Here is a 20445-nt window from a genome sequence, read left to right as displayed (position 1 = left end):
AAAGACATTTATACAGGTTTGAAACAACTTAAGGGTGAGTATTTTGGGTGAACCATCCCTTTAAATTCCACTTTTCGCTTAACTCGTCAAACTGATAATATAATTTGCAATGCAAAAAAGTGTAGAAAATCAGAAAATTGCTAAATAGCCCCCCTGTACATAATAAGTTCAATCCAGTTCAACGAGGCATTTTTTGTTTTGAAGTGAGAACAGGCAACATACTCTATGATGTGCTTGGCTGCTCTTTCAGATACTTCATCACTGTTGGGATCGATGACTTTCTTTTCTTCGGATTCGGCTCTGGAGACCACCTCTTCATCATCCTAAAAAGGAGTATTAGCGGATTAAGCTCATTTAATGCACTGTGATTGCTCGAGTTACACAATATAGTGTCATATTCAGAAAAGAAAAGGGGCTACTTAGGAAGATACTGAAAAGGCTTATGGGAGATGCTTTACGAATGCAGAGAAAAGGATAATAATGTGTGTGAGTTTGTGTACTTATGTATGGCTCACTCAACACCAAGGAGCTGACAAAGCTCAATGAGCAGAAATAAGAGGACACTCACCTCCTCTTCAAATTCCGACCCACTCTCTTCACTGTCTGACCGTGGAGCAACTTCATAGCTGTTTAAAAGGGCATAATGCACTAGTAAACACTTGAAGCCTGAAAAGGGTTTATTGACAACACAAGCTTAAAAGGTGCATGTTATCAAAGCTTTTTCCCCCATAGCTAAATTAAAATATGCTACACAGGAGGTTTGCACAAAGCTTTAGTCTCTGTTGGATAGGTATTTTTTATCCAAAATGCATGGACACATGAAAATGCAAATTTTTACAAAATTGTAACATTATTCTATTATTTCTATGTAATTTTTTAAGATTTCATAAGTGATTACACAAAAATAAAATGTTAATCAGTTCACAACTGAATTTTATTCCCTGTATTGTGGTGTACATCCGAGTGTAACAGTTTGTTGAAAAAGCAAAAAAAAGCAAGGCAGGGATTTGGTTCTATGACTTGACTGGATGTTGAGTTGTGGCCGTTGCACTCAGAATGTTGTACTAGAATAGGTTAACATGCTTTAATGTTCAAAAAAACATTATTTTTCACATACTGCACATTATTGCGGCACCTCCATTAGGGCTAGGCGGTATATCGAGTCTGTACAATATATCAATATTAGTGCTGGGCAACGATTAATCGCGATTAATCGCATCCAAAATAAAAGTTTGTGTTTACATAATATATGTGTACTGTGTATAATTATTTTGTATATTTAAACACATATGCATGTATATATTTAAGAAACATTTGCATGTATATACTGTATATATTTATACATATTATAATACATATTTTATATATAAATAACACATTCTTCTTAAATATATACATGCATATGTGTGTATTTATACATATACAAAACAATTATTTGCTTTTTGACCTATGAGCTTTTTAACTTTGCAGGTCTTACATGCGCAAACAGATCCATTACACACTAAAGGAAAAGGAAACATTAAAAAGCCTCATATGGATTCTTTAATATTATTGTAGTATTATTGTGTTCTTAGCAGAGGCTTTAGGATGATATACATGCACAATAATTTCTACACAAATTGTATTCAATGTCTATGTATTTATTTATTTGGTGGGATGTCAAGTAGCATATTTTCCCTTTTCTACTGCATCCCTTTCAATATTGTCTTCCCCACAGTGCTGTAAACACATGGCTCACTGCAGCTTCACAGCTCAATCCAAGTGACTGGTCATACTTTTATGGAAATGTTTTTAATTACCAGACACACAGAGGATGCAATGTGAGGACAGCTTACCCAGGGTTCATCTCGAGCCAAGCCTCTAACTGACTAGACTTGGGGGCATCTGTCCCCTGCAGCACTTTCCCAGTCTCTGTCTGAATGACTTTGACTGGCAGCTCACTCATCTGGCTGTTCTCATCTATGGGCTGCACGAATAAGTAAACATTAAAGCAGGTTTTCTGTGACAGGCCATGTTAGATTAGGTTTGACAGAGTGAGTTTACCATCAGGATCAAACATCAGTCAGTTATTCACATCTACTCTGCTTTCATTTTCATAGCAATTGACTTACCTCTCCATCAGGCCCGATGGCTCCCATTCCTTCGGCATCACCAGCTTCCTTCTGAAGGTTAAACATGAAAGAAATAAGCAAGCATTGAGTGTTTGATGATTGTAAAAAAAAAACACAGTGGTATAAACGGAATTGAACCTAATAAAACTGTATATTTTACTATATCAGACTTGAGAATAAGTGATTTTATGGATTCTTTTCTATAGGGTATTTTCTATACCTTTTTCTTCTTTCTCTTCCTCTTCTTCTCCTTTGCAGCCTGAGCAGCCTTGTGCTCATAGACAAGCTCAGTAAGGTTGGCCACATATTCATCTGTCTGTTGAAGAAGGTAGGCAAGACGCTTGTCCTTCTTCTGGTCAATTAGTTTTCTGTAACCTTCTTCATCCTCAGCCTAGGAAAACAGACAGAGAACCTATGAGAACCTTTAAGGGAAAATGTGAATATATATATATATATTTTTTTTTTACATTTTTAACATTTTAAAACACAGTACTAGTTCTCAGTTCGAGACATATGCGAGAAAGTCATCTGAGCCAATTCAGTGTAGAAGTGAGTTCAGTCTATGATTAAGTCTCTGTGTTTGATTAGACTCTGTGTTTGATTCAGAGTGAATCACCAATCATTATCAGTTAATTAAATCATTAAAGTAATTCATTAAAAATAATGAATTAATGATCAATAGAAGGAAAAGCACCAGTTAAGTGATTTGTTTAAGAACTGGACAGTATGTTGTGGTGTATGCCCATTTTTATGCGAAGGCAGTGAAGACAATGAAACAGAAAGATTTATAATGATGCTAGAAATGGTGCTTCATACCATCAGTCTCCTCATCCTCTCTTTCTCGATTCTTTCAGTCTCCTTCTTCTGCTCTCTCTCTGTGTTAGTGTGCCAGGTAGCAATGGCCTTGGACAGCTTTTGATTTTTTCCAGAGATGGACCTGTGATATTCCTTGAAATCTTTTGCATGCTGCAGAATGCTGTTAAGATACTCCTACAAGAAGTAAAGAATAACAGCATGAATCAAAGAGCAAAGCCACTTTAAAACTCCTCTAAACAGGTCATATAATGCTTTCATTTTTGTCTTATAAATTTTCTTTCTGAAGTTTTTTTAAAAAAATTTTTTTTTTTTTTTTTTTGCTTAATGTGTTATTTAAAAAAAAAGAAAAAATACAGTAAAACCATTAATATTGTGAAATATTATTATTATTATTATTATTATTGTCCCCCAGAAATCATTCTAATATGCTGATTTTCTTGTTGAAATGTTGAAATCAGTTGTGCTGCTGAAAATTTTTGTGGAAACAGATTTTTTTTTTTTTCAGGATTCTTTGGTGAATAGAAAGTTAAAAATAACAGGTTCATAAAGAATCTGGATCAAATGTGCAGCACAAACTGTTAATGTCAGATGGAAATGTTTTAAAGACATCTTAATAAACTTCAGCCACTTGTTTCTAAAGCTAGGAATCTTCAGAAGGTCAGGTCTTACACACTGCCAGGAAGAGCAATTTTCAATCCTTTTAGTCTCCACAGTTATTCTGGTGTTTAGGAGAGCGTTATCCTACATCCTTCTTATTGCCTCAGGTTGACTTGACAGGCCAAGGAAATTTGATTCCTCATGATATGACCCCTCTTAAAAGCTCCCTCAGAGCTCCAGACTAACATTTGAAAGCAATGACACTGGTGCCACTAAGTTCTCCAGATGGTGGCGCCAACACCTGATTTGGTAGCCGGGGGAACATTTTTCATAAAGTTAATTTAACCATAAAATGACTATTGTTTTGCATTAATAAGTGCAGTTACTAATACAATTACATGTTTGTTTATTGGAAATTTAACAGTGAAGCACTGAACTTGAATTGATATGCAGATAAATAAAAAATTATTAACAACAGTAACATGCAAAAACCTCATCTTTAAATGGAAATTTTTAATATTCTATACTCTTAAATTGACCATTGTTCTTCTAGTGTATCATACTGAAATGACAGACAGCTTCAGTGATTATAAAATGAGCTCTCTTTACTTGTTTTCTGTGTAATTCAGTCACAATTTGAAGAAAAGTTTTTGTTTCACATGAGACTTTGTGACTTTCTACTTTTTTCCACTAGCCTGGCAAGCTAGACCTACATCAAGATGTTAGGTCTGGCAACTCACCATAGACACGGCTCAATCCGAGGGGAGGTATAAACGGCTGTCTTTCAAATTCCCTCTGCAAGCAATAGGACAGCGCTTCAACCAACCAGAGCGTTTTCCCAACAGCGGAGCTTGTTGATAGATTCAACTTTTGCCATATCTGGCCGGCAAAACTACGAACACATCTTCCTTTTTTTAAGAATGACTTAAGTGCCGTTCTTTGCTCTTTTCTCAAAGAAAAACTTAACTCCAAGTCCTCCAGAGTCGCGGACAAAGCCGATTCGAAAGACTGTTCTCCAGCAGCAGCCGCCATTCTTTGTTTTCAAGTAGCAGGGAACCGTCGCAACTCTGTCGTCATTATGTTAAAGGAACACTCCACCGTTTTTTGAAATAGGGCTTATTCACCTTTTTTCCTACATTTAGATAGGTGGGCAAATGCATTTTTGTCTCAGTACATGCATTGTTTTAGTTTGACAGGGTCGGCGCTAGCTTAGCTTAGCATAATGAATGGAATCCTTTGTTGCCAGCTAGCATGCCCTGAGTAAAAGTGATATAAAAAATAAAAAAACCCACCTAATTACTTATTGTGGCCTGCGTATTCACAACGAGTACAAATAGCGATGCAGATTAACACTAGGCGATTTCCTAGGCAGATATTGACTTATATATTAAGGACTATATTAGGGGGAAGCACAGGTGAAGCACTGCTACTTGGGCGTGATATCTCTGCGCCCAAGTAGCAGTGCTTCGCCTGTGCTTCCCCCTAATATAGTCCCAAGTCAATATCTGCATAGGAAATCGCCTAGTGTTAATCTGCATCGCTATTTGTACTCGTTGTGAATACGCAGGCCACAAGAAGTAATTAGGTGGGTTTTTTTTTTTTATATATCACTTTTACTCAGGACATGCTAGCTGGCAACAAAGGATTCCATTCATTATGCTAAGCTAAGCTAGCGCCGACCCTGTCAAACTAAAACAATGCATGCACTGAGACAAAAATGCATTTGCCCACCTTTCTAAATGTAGGAAAGAAGGTGAATAAGCCCTATTTCAAAAAACGGTGGAGTGTTCCTTTAAGCCCGCCCCGCCTACTCTATACACGACGTGATTGGCCTGACCCAATTTAGGTTTTTGCAGCTCGAAAGTCAATGGAGAGTTGCTAGACTGCCCTGGCTGCAAAATACATTTTGCTGCCGCTAGGGTGTGTCTAGATTTCTAGGCTATTTTTCCACATATTAGGGAGTGGAAATGGCAAATAAGTGCTCCTCTGCCACCATCTACTGGTTATAGTGGTAATTTCATGTCTTTAAAAACTTGTTTGCCACAAAGTGTTAGTTTTCCAACATCTTTAAACTTTTAGTTTTATAAATCATCACATTAAAAATAACATTATAATTAGATAAAATTCAGAGGTTTGAAGTGCTTGAAACAGTTTGAAGCACTTGAAAAGTGCCTGAATTTCTCTCTCAAAAGGTTGTACGAACCCTGATATGAATAACCTAATGTAAAAAAAAAAACTATTTCTGCCACAATAAGCGGTTACGGTTAGCGTTACTACATTAAATCCATGGTGAATGTTGGTGTTTTGTGGACTGAAACGCTTTCTATAACTTCATGGCACAATGTTTCTCCTGGTTTCCACATCAGCACTGTTTGACTTGATACAGTATGTGTGGTTTATAACAGAATTCTGGACCGAATTTGAATGCTTCCCACTAGCTCTCGCTGAGGTGTTATTAATCCCAGCTCTGTGTAATGGTGTTACATGCTCAAGATTGTCCCACGAGTAAACCTGTTCTGAGTCTTTTACTGCCCCGAGCTGTCCAACGGTCCTAGCAGCACAACTCAAACACGTAGTGCAGTTGCGTTTCATTTGCCATTAGATATTTCTCGTAACAGAAATGGCAGATATTATCATTTGAGCAATGTGCTGGTGGCATCAGTACAACCTCTAACAAATTGTGTCACACCGGCAGAAAAAATGTCACAAAATCTGACCACTTGGTCACAGTCTGAAGCCTTGACCTTTATCAGTAATCAATATGTAAGCACATGAATTGTTTATATGAGCATTTTGCTGAGGGAGCTTGTCTATTGTTTTATTAGTATATTGATAGCATGTTTGATTAGTATGTTCAGTCCATTTAATTGACCACACTTAGTAAGTACACTGATTATTCATTGATCACCTGGTGTTTCTGTCGGCGCTTCCTCTCCTGCTCGATTTTCTGCTGCTTCTCTAGTTTCTCAGTCATGCGAGCTTCTCTCAGGGTCTGTCTCTTGCTGCGCTTGTAGGCCTTGGAGTTCAGGGCAGTCTCCAGAGTTGTGTCTCTGCGCATACAGGCTACAACATCTAGCCTCAGCTGAGAGAGAAAAAAAAAACAATCATAGTAATCTGTAGCTAAATACATTAAACTAATGAGATTCATCAAATGATAATCACATTCTGATGCATTTCGCACACATGTTTTGTTCTTGATAGTTAATTATAGCAGAACAAGGCTGTGAATTGTGAGGAGACGGAGTGCAACGAAATACAACAAGGGTGCCCTCTAATGGTGCATTTCATTGCACAGCGTAAATTAAACACATAAAATTGGACACTATCACCATCCACACAGTGTGAATAGGACAAAGCTCAATGGAACCAGCAAATCAAAAATATGCATGAGCAATTTTCTCTTGTCTTATTGTAAATGATTTCATTACTTGTAAACCAAAGGCAAACGTGAGAGATTTTCATTAGAAGTGTCTCACAATTGATGTGTAATGAATTACTGGAAATATGCTTTAATCTAAATTGTATCAATTATATGCACCAGTGAAAGAGAAAATTATTAGAGTGCTAATTATTTTCATTATCATTATTGACATTTATTTCTGGGTCAAAGATATGCAAGTATGTTAATGGTTCTGAAACACTTTAAGACCATTTAAAGGGGTCATATAATGGTACATGCACTTTTACAAGTTGATTGTACTGAAATGTGTGTTGGCAGTGCCTGTACACAGCCATCATAAAATGATAAAAATCCATCCAGTGGTTTTTTTTAATCTTCTTATATGTTTTCCCCCATCTCAAATCAAGCCGTTCGATTTTGTGACGTCACAAAATCTACGGCCCTCCCACGATTGTTGATTGACAGCAGCGTTTCAACACAGACCCGCCCTCGCTCGTGAGCGAGCTGTCAATCATAGTCCGCACGGACCGGCGCGGTCTTTGTTGATACGCTGGAGCACTGTCTATGAGCAGAATGGCGTCTAAGCGATTGTGGTGTTCTGTTCTTGGGTGCAATAAGGAACACAGCAGTCATTTTGATGTTCCTAAATCCGAACCGCTGAAGACGCAGTGGCTGAGTGGGTTTTCGAAGGGAATATTGCCCACGATCAACGTCAATGCTTTCATGTTTGCGCAAATCATTTCACACACCAGACTGCTTTACAAACGAGGGTCAGTAAAGCTGGTTTTGCTAAGAAGCTGCTCCTGAAAAAAGGATCGGTACCAACTATTTGTGTTCCTGCTGCACCTCCAGAAGAAGAAGTGAGTGTAACGTTTTATTAACCTTTATATTAATATTTATATTAATCTTTGCAAATCGCTTGCTGCACGCTTCACGATGAATGCGGCTGTTTACACTCAGGGTACATTACGGCATGTTTTCTATGTACGACGTTCTCAATATAATTCATAATCCCACTTTATAATGAACAACGCATTATGGTTATTGTGTTACAAACTGTGTACGCACAGAAAAGAGGGTGGCGGGGTGAGCAAAGCTCATTATCATTTAAAGACACATGCACTTAAACGGCGTGCTGAAAACAGAGCTGTTTTTGACCAGGTAAAATGAGTGTTTTCTTACAATACTAATGAGAATTTTTAATTAAAGTATATTACAAACTTTTAATTTAGACCCTAAAGAATCATATTAGCTTGTACAAAAATGGCATTATATGACCCCTTTAAAAAAAAAAAAGCTTACATTTTAAAAATCTAAAAATGACCTATGGTGTGACCTATCCTGCTCCTACCAGACTCTCGTACATTTCATTTGTACAGAGAGTCTGGCCTCTTTCCATTGACAAGCGTTAACTTCCTTGCAGGCGGGTACTCTGTTGAAGTTTAAAACTATTGGATCTGCCCAGAGCCACTCTGGATCTGCCATAACCAATCGCTAACGTTTGGTCGTGATGTAATCCTACAACTCAAACTAGCGCACGACCTCAACATCATCGTTCTCAGCCACTCCCTCTGTTCGCTGATTGGACCGCCAAAAATTTGGCCGGAGAAAACCCAAGAATACACCGCAAACCCAGACGACGTACTGAAGGAAAGTGAAAATTGAGCGGAAGTACGTAGGAGGGCGGAGCCAGGCTAGGTGTGACCATCAATAAAAAAGAAATAACGTATTTTCTTTACATCCTGAAAACTCGTAATCCCTATTTTAAAAAAAAAAAGTTAATTATTTTTTTTTTTTTAAGGTAAGACATTTTTTAACAAATTTCATGAAATATTATTTCATAAATATCTTTAAGAGTTGTACCACATGACATTTATATTAAAAAGCAGTTGAGAAGTTTAAAGATTATGCTAAACTACTTAATAAATGTTCTTTTCAAGAATGTTGTTTTTGTTTTATTTAATATTTTTCTTCGTTGTGATATCAGACAGTTGCATCACATGTATTCCCCCGAAAAAAAATCACAAATTTTATAAAGAATAATAACGTTTACATTTTAATAGAGAAATTAAAAAACATGCTCATTATTAAAGAGGTGTACTTACAGTACATTGTTCTATGAATTGCTTTTTTAAAATAAATGAATAGATAAGACAAAAAAATTAGTGTCATGTCATTGACAAACCTGCCGCTGGAAGTTGAGCAGTCTTAAGGCCTTCAGCTCCACGGTCGCTTTCGTCCTCAGATCAGGTGGCAGCGACCCCGGAAGATTCTCCAGCTCCTGAATTCTGTGAGCAATCCTGGCCTGAAGTCTTTGAACATAGATGAGAAGGACAGATGTACTGAATACTAGCACTATCTTTTTTTTTCAAGAATAATAGAGATTTCTAGGTAGTCATTAAGTGAAAAAATGAAAGCAAAAACTGTCAAACAAGCACATATCACCAAACTTATTGTTGAACAGAGATGTCTTTGAAGGTGAACTTTCTAGACAATCATTTCTAGTAAACCTTAGAGTTCTCTAAATTATAAATCACCAGCAAGATGGTGTTCTTTCACACAGACAGTGTTAAAAAAAAGTGTGTTGGTGACCTCAAGGTACATCAAACAATTAACACCTTTCTGTTGTTTCAGATAGTGCAAGCCAGTGTAATCAACCAAGTTCTGAGGAACTTTCAGAAACCTCAGAAGGTTCCTCACCCTCCTCTAACATTCATTACAGCTCTCCCCCCCCCCCCCCCCCCCCAAAAAAAAACAACAACAATAGCTCTAATGACATTTTAGAGACAGGAGAGCAATGGATGATAGGTTTACAGGCTTGAATCTGTACTCAAACGTGATTGTCTAGCTGTGGTAATGTGTGGTAAAACTGTGCTGCCTTTAACTGTAAATTAAAGTAATGAATTAAAAAAATTAAAAACTTTCCTGATCTTTTGAAATGAAAGACCTCATTGTATTATAAAAACATACTGTTTCAGAGATCAAAATGTCCTCATTAGTCCAAAAACAACTAATGACTAATTTTGTACTTCCTTGTTCTTATAACAAAATAGAGATGAATACATCAGCATCACACTGCCTACACAGACACAGAACAACGCTTTCTTCTTCATCGTCATCGTTCTTCATTTTGATGTAAACATTGTCCTAACATTATAAGTGCACCTCAGAAAATATCATAAAATGAAAAAATGAAATTACGGTAATGACCAGTGTAAATTAAGTTGAAATTAATTACTTGTTACATACCGGTACTCCCTCTCTTGCAAGAGTTCGACAGGGTCCAGACCCTGAGGCTTCTGAATCGGGGTGATGCGATTCTGTTTCTGCTGGAGCTGGATGATGAGAGAGGGCTGGCCTGGTCCAGACGGTGGCTGAGGTTGAGGTTGGGAGGTGAGAGAGGTGCTGGGCACAGGTTGTGTACCGGTGGGGGCCAGCGGGGGAGCAGGAGAGGGTCTGCCGCTGGGCGCTGGGACCGCCAGCTTCTGTGGAGTGCTGGGGGTCTCTGCACCTTGACCTGAAAAGACAGGAGATGTGCTTTGTGAACGTCTTGTGAGATTTATCAAAATGTCATGTCTTTCAAAGAAATGCTACTGAATGCAAAAATGCATTAAGCTTCTAGTGATCCACAATGCTGTCGTCAGATCGATCAATATAATGAGCCATAATGAAACAGCATAAGTAATGTCATATATTTCAGTAGTCCATTGTTGATAGGATGTTTGATCATACTCAAAGAGGACATCAAAGCTGTTGTTGGCAGGTTTTAAGACAGTTCAAAGCACAGTGTGAACTGACGTCCACTTCTGAAATGAAAAATCTTTACAATAACTCTTATGACCTGTTTCAAGTCAAGTTCAATGCCTTTAAAGAAACTGCATGAAGGGCATGCAATCCCTAAATGAGAGCATGCACACAAGAGAAAAAAAAGTATCTGGATCTTTACCTCTGGCTGAGGTCAATCAATCAGTTTCTGAACCCACCATGAGGGCATTACATAAAATGCAGTTAAAAAGTCAATTGACCTGACATCAACTGAATCTTACAAAACTATAGCCAATAAGCAGCGCATTAGAATTAAACTAGACTAACTCACCACTTGAAAAAGAGAGATGAACAATGATCTTTCATTTGTGTGTACTTCAGTGACTTTCCCTTGAAGATAGCACTGAATTAATACACTGTCATTTGAAAGCATATTAGAGAGGGGATTTAACCTTTGTAAGGTTGTCCCTTAGCGTTTTCATTTAAAAGTTTTAATCTTTTTCAAAGTTTCACTTTACCAGCTTAACCAAACTATGAATTTTGATTTGAAAAAAAACAACAAAAAAAACATGATCTGTGACTACATAAAACTGTTGTGTTGGAATTTTAAGATCTATTTTTTTGTTTTTGTGGTTTTACAGGGCTCGACATTAAGGACTGCCCGATGGCCCGGGCAAGCATGAAAGACGCACAGGACAGTTGACGGAACTGTCATTTGCCTAATCGGGCCAGTGCTGCATCATCATGTAAATGTAAACATTCAGGTGATTTTAACCATTTAAATGGTTAAAAGACTTAAAAGAGAACAAAATGGCGTGTAAGTACTGAATTGAGTTCTCTTTCACGTCTTCTTGCACTTGCATGGAAAAATACACACAACAAAACTGTCAAAATGCCCTTCTTTGCGAGCATTCACGTAAACACTGTCGGTTATGTCTTTTACTGAATGTAAACAGATGAGAAAGAAAACGCATGTGTATCAGTATACACAAATCCGCCGCGAACTCTATGGGCGCCGCCATCTTGCCTGCCGCCATTACTGCGTGCCTGCGAAGTGTGAGGGTGTGACACTTGCCGGTGTCCTCTAATGACATTTCAATGAAAGCGGATCCTGGGGCTTAAATATTGTGATTGTCAAAACATTTTAGTTACTAAACTGAATTTTATTAGGTTTAGTGACAACATGTTGCAATGTTTATATTATATGGTACAATTTCTGGTACGTTTTTTTTTATTATTGCTTGAAACAATTTCAGGATTTCAATTCAGTTCAATTCTTGTGATTTGTTTTAATATTGACTAATTTGGATAAATATTAGGTACACAAGATAGGCGTTATTTTTTCTCAAGAAAAAAAAATTCTCACCTAATGCTGTAAACATACAGAGAGCCTTATCAGCTGGCAGTATTAAGGTTAAAAATAACTCAAATTAAATATAATGCGTTTTTTTTATTATAATAACAACTTTAATGATATAAGAAAACATATAATAAATATGTAATATAGTACACATATTTAGCAAAATACTCTCTATAGCTTTTTTTCTTTCCTGAGGTAAATGTTATGTGACATAATTGTTCTCCAGCTGTTTTATTGACCCTTTCCGCGGTTAAAAAAACACTGATTGATCGATATTATGTATGATGAATATACATTTCGGTAGGTTATGCTACTGTTTCTTTTAACATTGTTCATTCGTGTTTATTTACTATTAAGTTATGATCGGTTCACGTGCCATAGGGATCTGTCACGTCACATTTACAAACGCCAAAATATTTATTGTTTGAATTTCATAATAAAATTGACAGAATCTGAGAGCTGAGCTTTTTTTTTATATCATAACTATCCTACTCTGTCTACTCTGTCGGTCTCCGTGTCCTCTTTGCTTCTCGATTTTTATGTGCGTGAGAAAATGGATGTGTGGCGTGAGAGCGTGTGGAAAGTGTCAATTGCGTGAGTCTCACGGTGAAAGCGTGAGAGTTGGCAGCTTACAGGTATTCAACATTATTTTATTAATCATCTGGCATGCGAGCTTCAGAACCTAAAGTACAGGGCATTGATTGAAGGTCAGAATTACATGAGCTCCGGATGGATTGGCCAGATACTGCATACCTTCGCAGATGAGCTCACATTAAAAGGTGTCGTGCGGTTTTCACAGGCAGTGAACTCGTACCATAATGTGTCAGTAACAATATAGAGAGAAAACTGCAAAGTTCTCGAAGTAGTGTGTGACTGCATGGCCGGCCGAGGGAAGTGTTGTAGCCATACAGCAGGGCGACTGTACAAAATTAAAGATGAATAGATAAAAATAACATTTCGTACAGCTACATCTGCTACAGCCGCCTACGGGACCAACGCTACTTCCTTAGCAGCAAGGCACGCAGTAATGGCGGCACTGCTTTACTTCTGTGTTTCGCCGGATTTGTCTATACTGGATCAGTGCATTAGCTCTTAAAGAGACAGCAGCCTAAAATACTGTTATCTGTTTTTATAATAAAAATAAAAAGTAAATAAAAAAAATGCATCCCACACTCACCTTCAGGCCACGGTTTTGGCCCAGAGCTTTGGGTAAGAGTCTGCATGGCTGGAGAGGGACACGGGCCAGTCGCAGGCCCTCCATGAGGCATTGGCATACCTAGCAAAACAGCACAAGATTGAATATTATAAAGAAAAGAACTGCAAAAAAAACCCTAATATGATTACCAATTTTGCATGCAACAGGCTTAAAATCATTATAAATTGTACAAGAGAAAAAACTGCACATAAAGGGCTACTGGCTAATACCAAAATGGCCAAAAATATATTCACCTGGAGGTCTGTTGTAGGGGCCGGTATTGACGGGCTGCTGCTGCATGGTGGGGAGGCTCCTCTTGCCCTGCACAGCTAACTGCAGATTTTCAGGCAGAGGCTGACCACGGCCCAGGATCTTGTAAGCCAGGATCTGAGCCCTCAGTTGCTGTAGCTGGATTGGGCTGAAGGCAGACTGACCCCTGGCCTGCTGTCCCATCCCCTGCGGATCCATGGGCATCATGGGCGACTGACCCTGAGACATTTGCGGCGGGGTCGGCCCTCCTCCTGACATAGGGCTAGGCACATGCTCCGGCACCTGGCCCAATGGCGAGGGATGAGGGGACATGTATCCTAATAAGCAAAACAAAAAAATGTGTATCCTGTAGTTATGAAGCTGACTGTGGTTAAATTGGTCAGTTGTTTTGTCTACTATTTCTCTTTTTATATTTTTCTAGAAGACTGATATGAGTTTTGAGAGTATTTCTCAAAAGTTATGGTTATTTGTTGTATGCCTACAAATTTGAATTGGCATAAAAACATGTGCACGGTTAAATAATATTTATGGTGCGGTCACACTGACCATTGCTCTGTGAAATTTATTGGGCAAAATCTGTGCACTCTGGAGTTTCACATGACTGCAAAAAGGTTCCCCACACAGATTTTGAAAAGGGTTCAAGTTGCTCACATAAATTCGCCATGTTGAACAACAGAAAACTACTTGGTTTGAAAATGACTTCTGTGTGAGCCATGCTTCATGCATCTCTACACTATTGACAATCAACCTTTTTGCCCATCAAATTTTAATGAAATTTCGGTAATGTGACCGCATCTTGAGGTTACTATCAACAACTTTTAAACTATACCCATGCCTGTTAATTGCAGAATATTTAATTATGAATATTTAAAGATTAATTTAGAACTGTAAAAGGTACAGATAAAAGGTCCCTTGGTAACAAAGGATCATAGGTATGAGCATATGAGGATACATAGTGTAACATAAAGGCAGCACCAAAGATAAGTGCACAAAAATATATAAATACACACTATTGGATAACTGTCTTAAAGGGTTAGTTCACCCAAAAATGAAAATTCTGTCAGTAATTACTCACCCTCATGTTGTTCCAACCGCGTAAGACCTTCGTTCATCTTCGGAACACAAATTAAGATATTTTTGATGAAATCTGAGTGCTGGATTACTTCTCCATAGGCTGCTAGGTGACCGGAACTTGCTGGCCCAGAAAAGTTATTAAAGAGATCGTTAATATAGTCCAAGTGACTACAGTGGCTCAATCTTAAGTATATCAAGCGACGAAAATACTTTTTGTGCGCAAAAACAAACAAAAATAACGACTTTATTCCACCATTCATTTCCTTCTCTCTGGGCCTCTAGTTGTTTCACGTAGTGTTTTTGCGCTGCGCATCTGTGTTACACGTCACCACGTAGGCTCACAATTGGCCGACGCTGGTCATGTGTGTGATGCGTGGTGACGTGTAACACAGACGCGCAGCGCAAAAACACTACGAGGCCCAGAGAGAAGGAAATGAATAGTGGAATAAAGTCGTTATTTTTGTTTGTTTTTGCGCACAAAAAGTATTTTCGTCGCTTGATATACTTAAGATTGAGCCACTGTAGTCACTTGGACTATATTAACGATCTCTTTAATAACTTTTCTGGGCCAGCAAGTTTCAATCACATAGAAACCTATGGAGAAGTAATCCAGCACTCAGATTTCATCAAAAATATCTTAATTTGTGTTCCGAAGATGAACGAAGGTCTTACGCGGTTGGAACATCATGAGGGTGAGTAATTACTGACAGAATTTTCATTTTTGGGTGAACTAACCCTTTAATTACCTCTAAGGAAACTGTAGACTAAAATCTTTCAATGGCAGAAGAATAAGAGCCTCTATAATGAACTATAATTAGGGTTAAAATTATAACATCTGAGTGCTTTCTGCTTTGTTATTAAATTATGGCTTATAAGTAATTGCACCTTGACTGTGTTGATCCATAGGGCTCTGTGGAGGACCCATGCCACTGTGCAGGGATCTCATGCCCACCCCCTTCATCTGGCCATAGTGCATATCGTCTCCCATCCCCTTCTCATGCATTCCCTCCATTGGCTGAACAGAATCAGGAGGTTAGTCATACATACTGCAGGCATACTGGCAACATCAAAAAGACCGTTTGAACCTCCAAACAAGTTCATTTACATGCACTTATATTATTTTTCTGTTTTTGCATTTACTAGACAACTATTGATCTATTCTAATATAATCAATGTCAAAAGCGATCCTCTACCTTATGCATTTGTTGCATGTCCTGTGAGTACTCTCCAGCCCCTTGGCCCTGCATAGCATGCGGGACGCTTGGGGGCCCTGGGCTGGGGCCCATCATGCTGTGTACAGAGCCAGGAGAGGGGCCGGGTCCAGGGCTGGGCCCTAGGATGGGCCCCGGAGACAGGCCAGCACCTGGTGAGGGGCCAGCATGGGACAACCCAACTGGTGGCTCATTGGGGGTGGACATCTATCAGCTGGGAATCTGGGGGGGGGGGGGGATGGAGAAAATCTTGAACCTACTGTACATGACAGATTCACTCAAACATTGTTTGCCATCCAAAATGACAGCGTTTTGCATTAATTAGTACCAAAACAAGAAACAAAATAATAAAAAAAGTGCAAATCAAATATATTTTTATGAAAAGGGTGGTTTGTTCAATGTCACTGTAAATCGCTAATTAGCTTCATATTAATAAACTATATATAAATGTGGCAAGTTGCTACATTGTTTTTCAAAGCTACAGTTAGGCTAATTAGTTTAATTATCAAATGGAATAAAATGGAATAAAAGCAAATGGAAGAACTGTTTATGCTAATTAATACATGGAACTATGCATAACATTTGCAGTCTTTTATCATAAACAAAAAAAGCAATAAGCCAAGAGCATTACAGTTTCTTGTGGTTTATTGCATCATTAAATAACCTATAATTATAATACTGAGGAAATACATGCAGTAGTATTATGATATTTCAGGGTCCACACTTTTTGACTAATTAAGTTTCATGGTTTTTATTTGTTTATTTATTTTCCTTCCCTGGAAAACAGCATTTCGAAAATTCCTGATTTTTACAGGTTTTCCATGACTGTGGGAATGCTGATACTTGCTATCAAGTAGTATAAAATTTAACTGCCCAAGCCGTTACATTTACATTCTAATATTGATTTATTATAATTATTATTATTAACTCGCCCACTCAAATAAAGGAAACATATATTATTAAATAAGTGACATTATTTTTCAAATCTTGCCTTATCAATATTATTGTTGTTATTATTATAAGTAAAAAAAAAAAAAAAAAAATCACATAAATGAAACATACAGAGAGGGTTAAAATAGAGTTCTTCCAGAATAATTTGCATAACAATGTTAACAACATCCCGCGCTGATCTTTGACACGCCCCCCACGAGCAGGGCTTCAGTTCAGAATCTATTTTTTACAGTCTATGTTCAGAATAAGAACAGGATGGATGGATCATAAAACGCCAATAATGACGGTAAGAGAATGCACAGGGTGAGATAATGGTACACTTGTATCATGTAAAGGCACGTTAACATTTAATTACACACTCTATTTAAAATGACATTAAGTATTCGCGTATCTATGAACGGTTAACGTTAGAGTTCATTCACACAAACGGAAGAACTAGGAATAAACAATGAACCTGTTGTTGAGTGCACAAATGCGCTCGTGCAGGCCTATATTTAATGTCCAAAGCATAATGGCGAAAACTAAATATAAAAAAATAAGAAAACAAAGCAACTATTAATTAGTAGTCAATGTCACCCGGCCGCACTATTATAAGCAAAAAGCTTATTTAAAAAAAGCATCACTGCAATTAATCATTATATATAACGTTAACCCGGTGCAGGGGTGTTATTTGGAGAGAGTTGCTCTGATCGGATCATGGCTTCCTCGACCTGCTGTCATGACTGTCTCCCCCTCACGCCATTGCAGTTTCCTGAAATCTCAAACTTTCTGGGACCTTCCCATCATAGCGCACTACCGATGCACATTTATAGCAGATTTTCAGTTTCCTGGCATTACAAACATGTTTTGCATTATTAGAGGAGCAGTTTATTCACCTGCTTTTATATTGTCAAAGTTATAAAGCAAGTACGCAGTAAAGCCCCCCTGTCTAATAAAACCGAACAGCAGCTCCGCTAACCGTCTGTACAGTACAGTTATATTAGCATGCTAGCCAGCTAAATTTTTTCAGCAAAAAATGGCAAAAACGCTCCCCACTGACGTAATGAATCAGTATAAATGTCCAAGCAAAGAGTATTTAAACCCAATTACCTTCTGCGAGGTAAACAACACAATAAAACGTCTAACACATTATTTCAGCTTCAGAAATATGACTGCCATATGTTGGTCCCCTCCCCCTTCTGTTTGCTGACAAGTTGAAGTTCGCGTTTTTTAGTGTTTTGTCCTTTCTGATTCGTTGAGAGCGCAGGAAATACAGTCGTCTCTGTCATGTGATTGGCTGAGGAAGACATCGATCATTTCGTGATATATTTTGGGGCGGGGCCTTTCAAGTACACTTTCACTTCACAGGGCCGAACGTACTGGAACTTTCGCGTGTCCGCCAGGGCGTTTGGGGACACGTTTCAAATCACGCTTGCACACATTGTATTCACGCCTGTTGTTGTCCACAAGTATCTGTGGGAAGAGTGAAGGTTTTTTTTGCATAGGTTCCATACACTGCATGCATTGGTTGCATAAGCATGTTGTTGTTTGCTGAATAATGCATTTTATTTAAAACAATTGTAATAAATGATAATGTATAGGCTATCATATTTAAATTAGCGGTAACAATAATTAGCTATTTTTGGACTGAAATTGATAGCTCACAAATTAATAATTAATAACTCAGGAAGCTGCACTGTAAAATTGCTGCCTTACATTTTGAAGTACAATCAACTTGGATGTTTAAGTAATTTCATCTTAAATTACATTAAACAGACTTTAAAAAATAATCTTGTATAACTGAAACTACTATTTTGGAGAAGCAATATAAAAACATATTGTCATAACTTATTGATAATGTTTTATAGTGTGTTACGCCGACACCATCAAAAATCAAGTAGAATGTTTAATTATATAGTATCGATAGGTATATTAATACCGACATTTTAAAAAGTTCTCATGACAAGGATATTATTCAAGAATGTCAGCTGGGGGCAAGTTGTCACGCAATCTAATCTTAATATTCACTGGCTTAAAAAGTGTGATAAAACTGTAGTTTTATAATGTTACCACACGAGGGAGTCAGTGCTCAAGATTTCAATGAGGTTCAAGCGCAACACATGCAAATACAGCTGTGAGTCAAGACTCAACAGTCAGTTCATAGTGTTAAGAGGGTAATTAATTCATGTGTTGGAATTATTACATTGCAACTCATTTATAAAATCAGTTAATTGGTGAACTAATTGCTAACCAGTTTACTAAATTCCATCCTTCATAATTACTTTGCAATAGTGCACACAAATATGCAAATGAAACGACCTAGTTTTTAATAAGTTTTCAGAATTTATGTAATGTCATTAGATAGAGCAACAGTGCTATTAAACTGTTGGTTTCATCTTAACTAAAATGTCATCTTAATATTAATCTACATTTACATTCATGGCAAATGTTTTTATATAGGCTAGCATTTTAAAGAAAACTAATTGGTTGTGCTTGTGCAGACAGGAAAGAAGTGAAGAGTTGAGTGAACCTCAAATGTCATTAAGAATACAGTACAGGTACAGATAAAAGTGGTGTTGAGTGCTTGAAAGATGAAGGTTAAACCACAATGCTCTAAAAACAACAGTATTAGTGCAGTATAACACTGCTGTTTATTGGGCTGCTTAAATAGGTTAAGCTTTTCTGAAGCTTTTCATACATTTTTGTCTTCATTTTTTTCAGAACCAATGTTCTGATTGGGAACTTGTTCCAGCATTGAGAGAAAATGGTAGCAAAATAATCATGTTGTTGTTGTTTTATAATGGGTAAATACATATTTAAATAAAACAATAGGGAAACTATAATGTTCCATAAAAAAAAAAAAAAAACAAGCAACAAAGATAAGCCAAGATAGACAATTTGCTAAAAAAAATAATAATAATAATAACAATAATATGTCAATTTGGCTCTCAGTTGTTACCTGAGGGACTTATGCAAATCAGTTTGCATTCTATTGTTCTGAATGCAAATAGTTTATATCTTTAATGGAGGATTTTTGTTTGTTTGTTTTTGAAAGTTGATTTACTGTATAACGTAAATGCCAATGAATCAAGAAGGTTGTATTGTTTATAAGCTGAAAATTATGACCATATCTTAAAAAGAGTTTGCAGAGGAGCATTTCTAAACAGGTTTAAGTTATATGATTAAATAAACATTGTAATCTGGAATCCTTCACAATTAAAGTCAAGCTAAAACTGATCTATTAAAAACCTGATAGATATATATATATATATTATATATATTTTTTATAGGGGGAAAGGCATTTCATCTAAGAATAGTTGTAATTAGGCTAGATTCTTCGTTTTAATTGAAGTAACTGCTTCTTAAATTAATCAAAATATCTCAAATGTACTGAAATGATACATTTGTCTTTTGGCTAGTAATCATGTATTTACAAATTGTAACAGCAGCCCTGACAAAACGAAATTTGGGTTGCAGTGTAACCTTATCGCTCGTCAGCTTTCTCTGACACCTGGCTGATGCTATCAGGTGAGATAGGCATGTTGTTGATGTGACCTCAGTGTTGGAATGACAGATTGTATTCTTGTGGTTGTTTCTCTTATAAAGTCAATACTAACCGCATGGTAAAATAAATGACTTTTTGTCACACAGGTGTAGATTTTATGTCCACTGTTCACACCGAGAAAGCACAGAATATGATTCAGGGTTTTTTAACG

General features: G+C 37.3%; 1 protein-coding gene across 1 annotated transcript in view; it reads right to left on the bottom strand.

Annotated features, from left to right (window-relative positions):
* smarca2 (SWI/SNF related BAF chromatin remodeling complex subunit ATPase 2) overlaps positions 1 to 17940 on the bottom strand; it is a 57768-nt gene extending 39828 nt beyond the window's left edge. Inside the window, 14 exon segments of the mRNA XM_084115523.1 lie at positions 223 to 323; positions 569 to 626; positions 1836 to 1966; positions 2112 to 2162; positions 2332 to 2502; positions 2928 to 3101; positions 6433 to 6606; positions 9110 to 9236; positions 10174 to 10441; positions 13227 to 13325; positions 13499 to 13831; positions 15474 to 15603; positions 15782 to 16021; positions 17840 to 17940. Of these exon segments, the coding sequence (XP_083971649.1) occupies positions 223 to 323; positions 569 to 626; positions 1836 to 1966; positions 2112 to 2162; positions 2332 to 2502; positions 2928 to 3101; positions 6433 to 6606; positions 9110 to 9236; positions 10174 to 10441; positions 13227 to 13325; positions 13499 to 13831; positions 15474 to 15603; positions 15782 to 16006 (2042 nt within the window). The 5' untranslated portion in view covers positions 16007 to 16021; positions 17840 to 17940.
* Positions 17941 to 20445: the final 2505 nt, after the last annotated feature.

This window comes from Abramis brama (assembly GCF_963993115.1).
Source record: "Abramis brama genome assembly, chromosome: 5".
NCBI lineage: Eukaryota > Metazoa > Chordata > Actinopteri > Cypriniformes > Leuciscidae > Abramis > Abramis brama.
The sequence above is the reverse complement of the archived record's forward strand: the minus strand, read 5'-3'. Positions and strand labels throughout refer to the sequence as shown.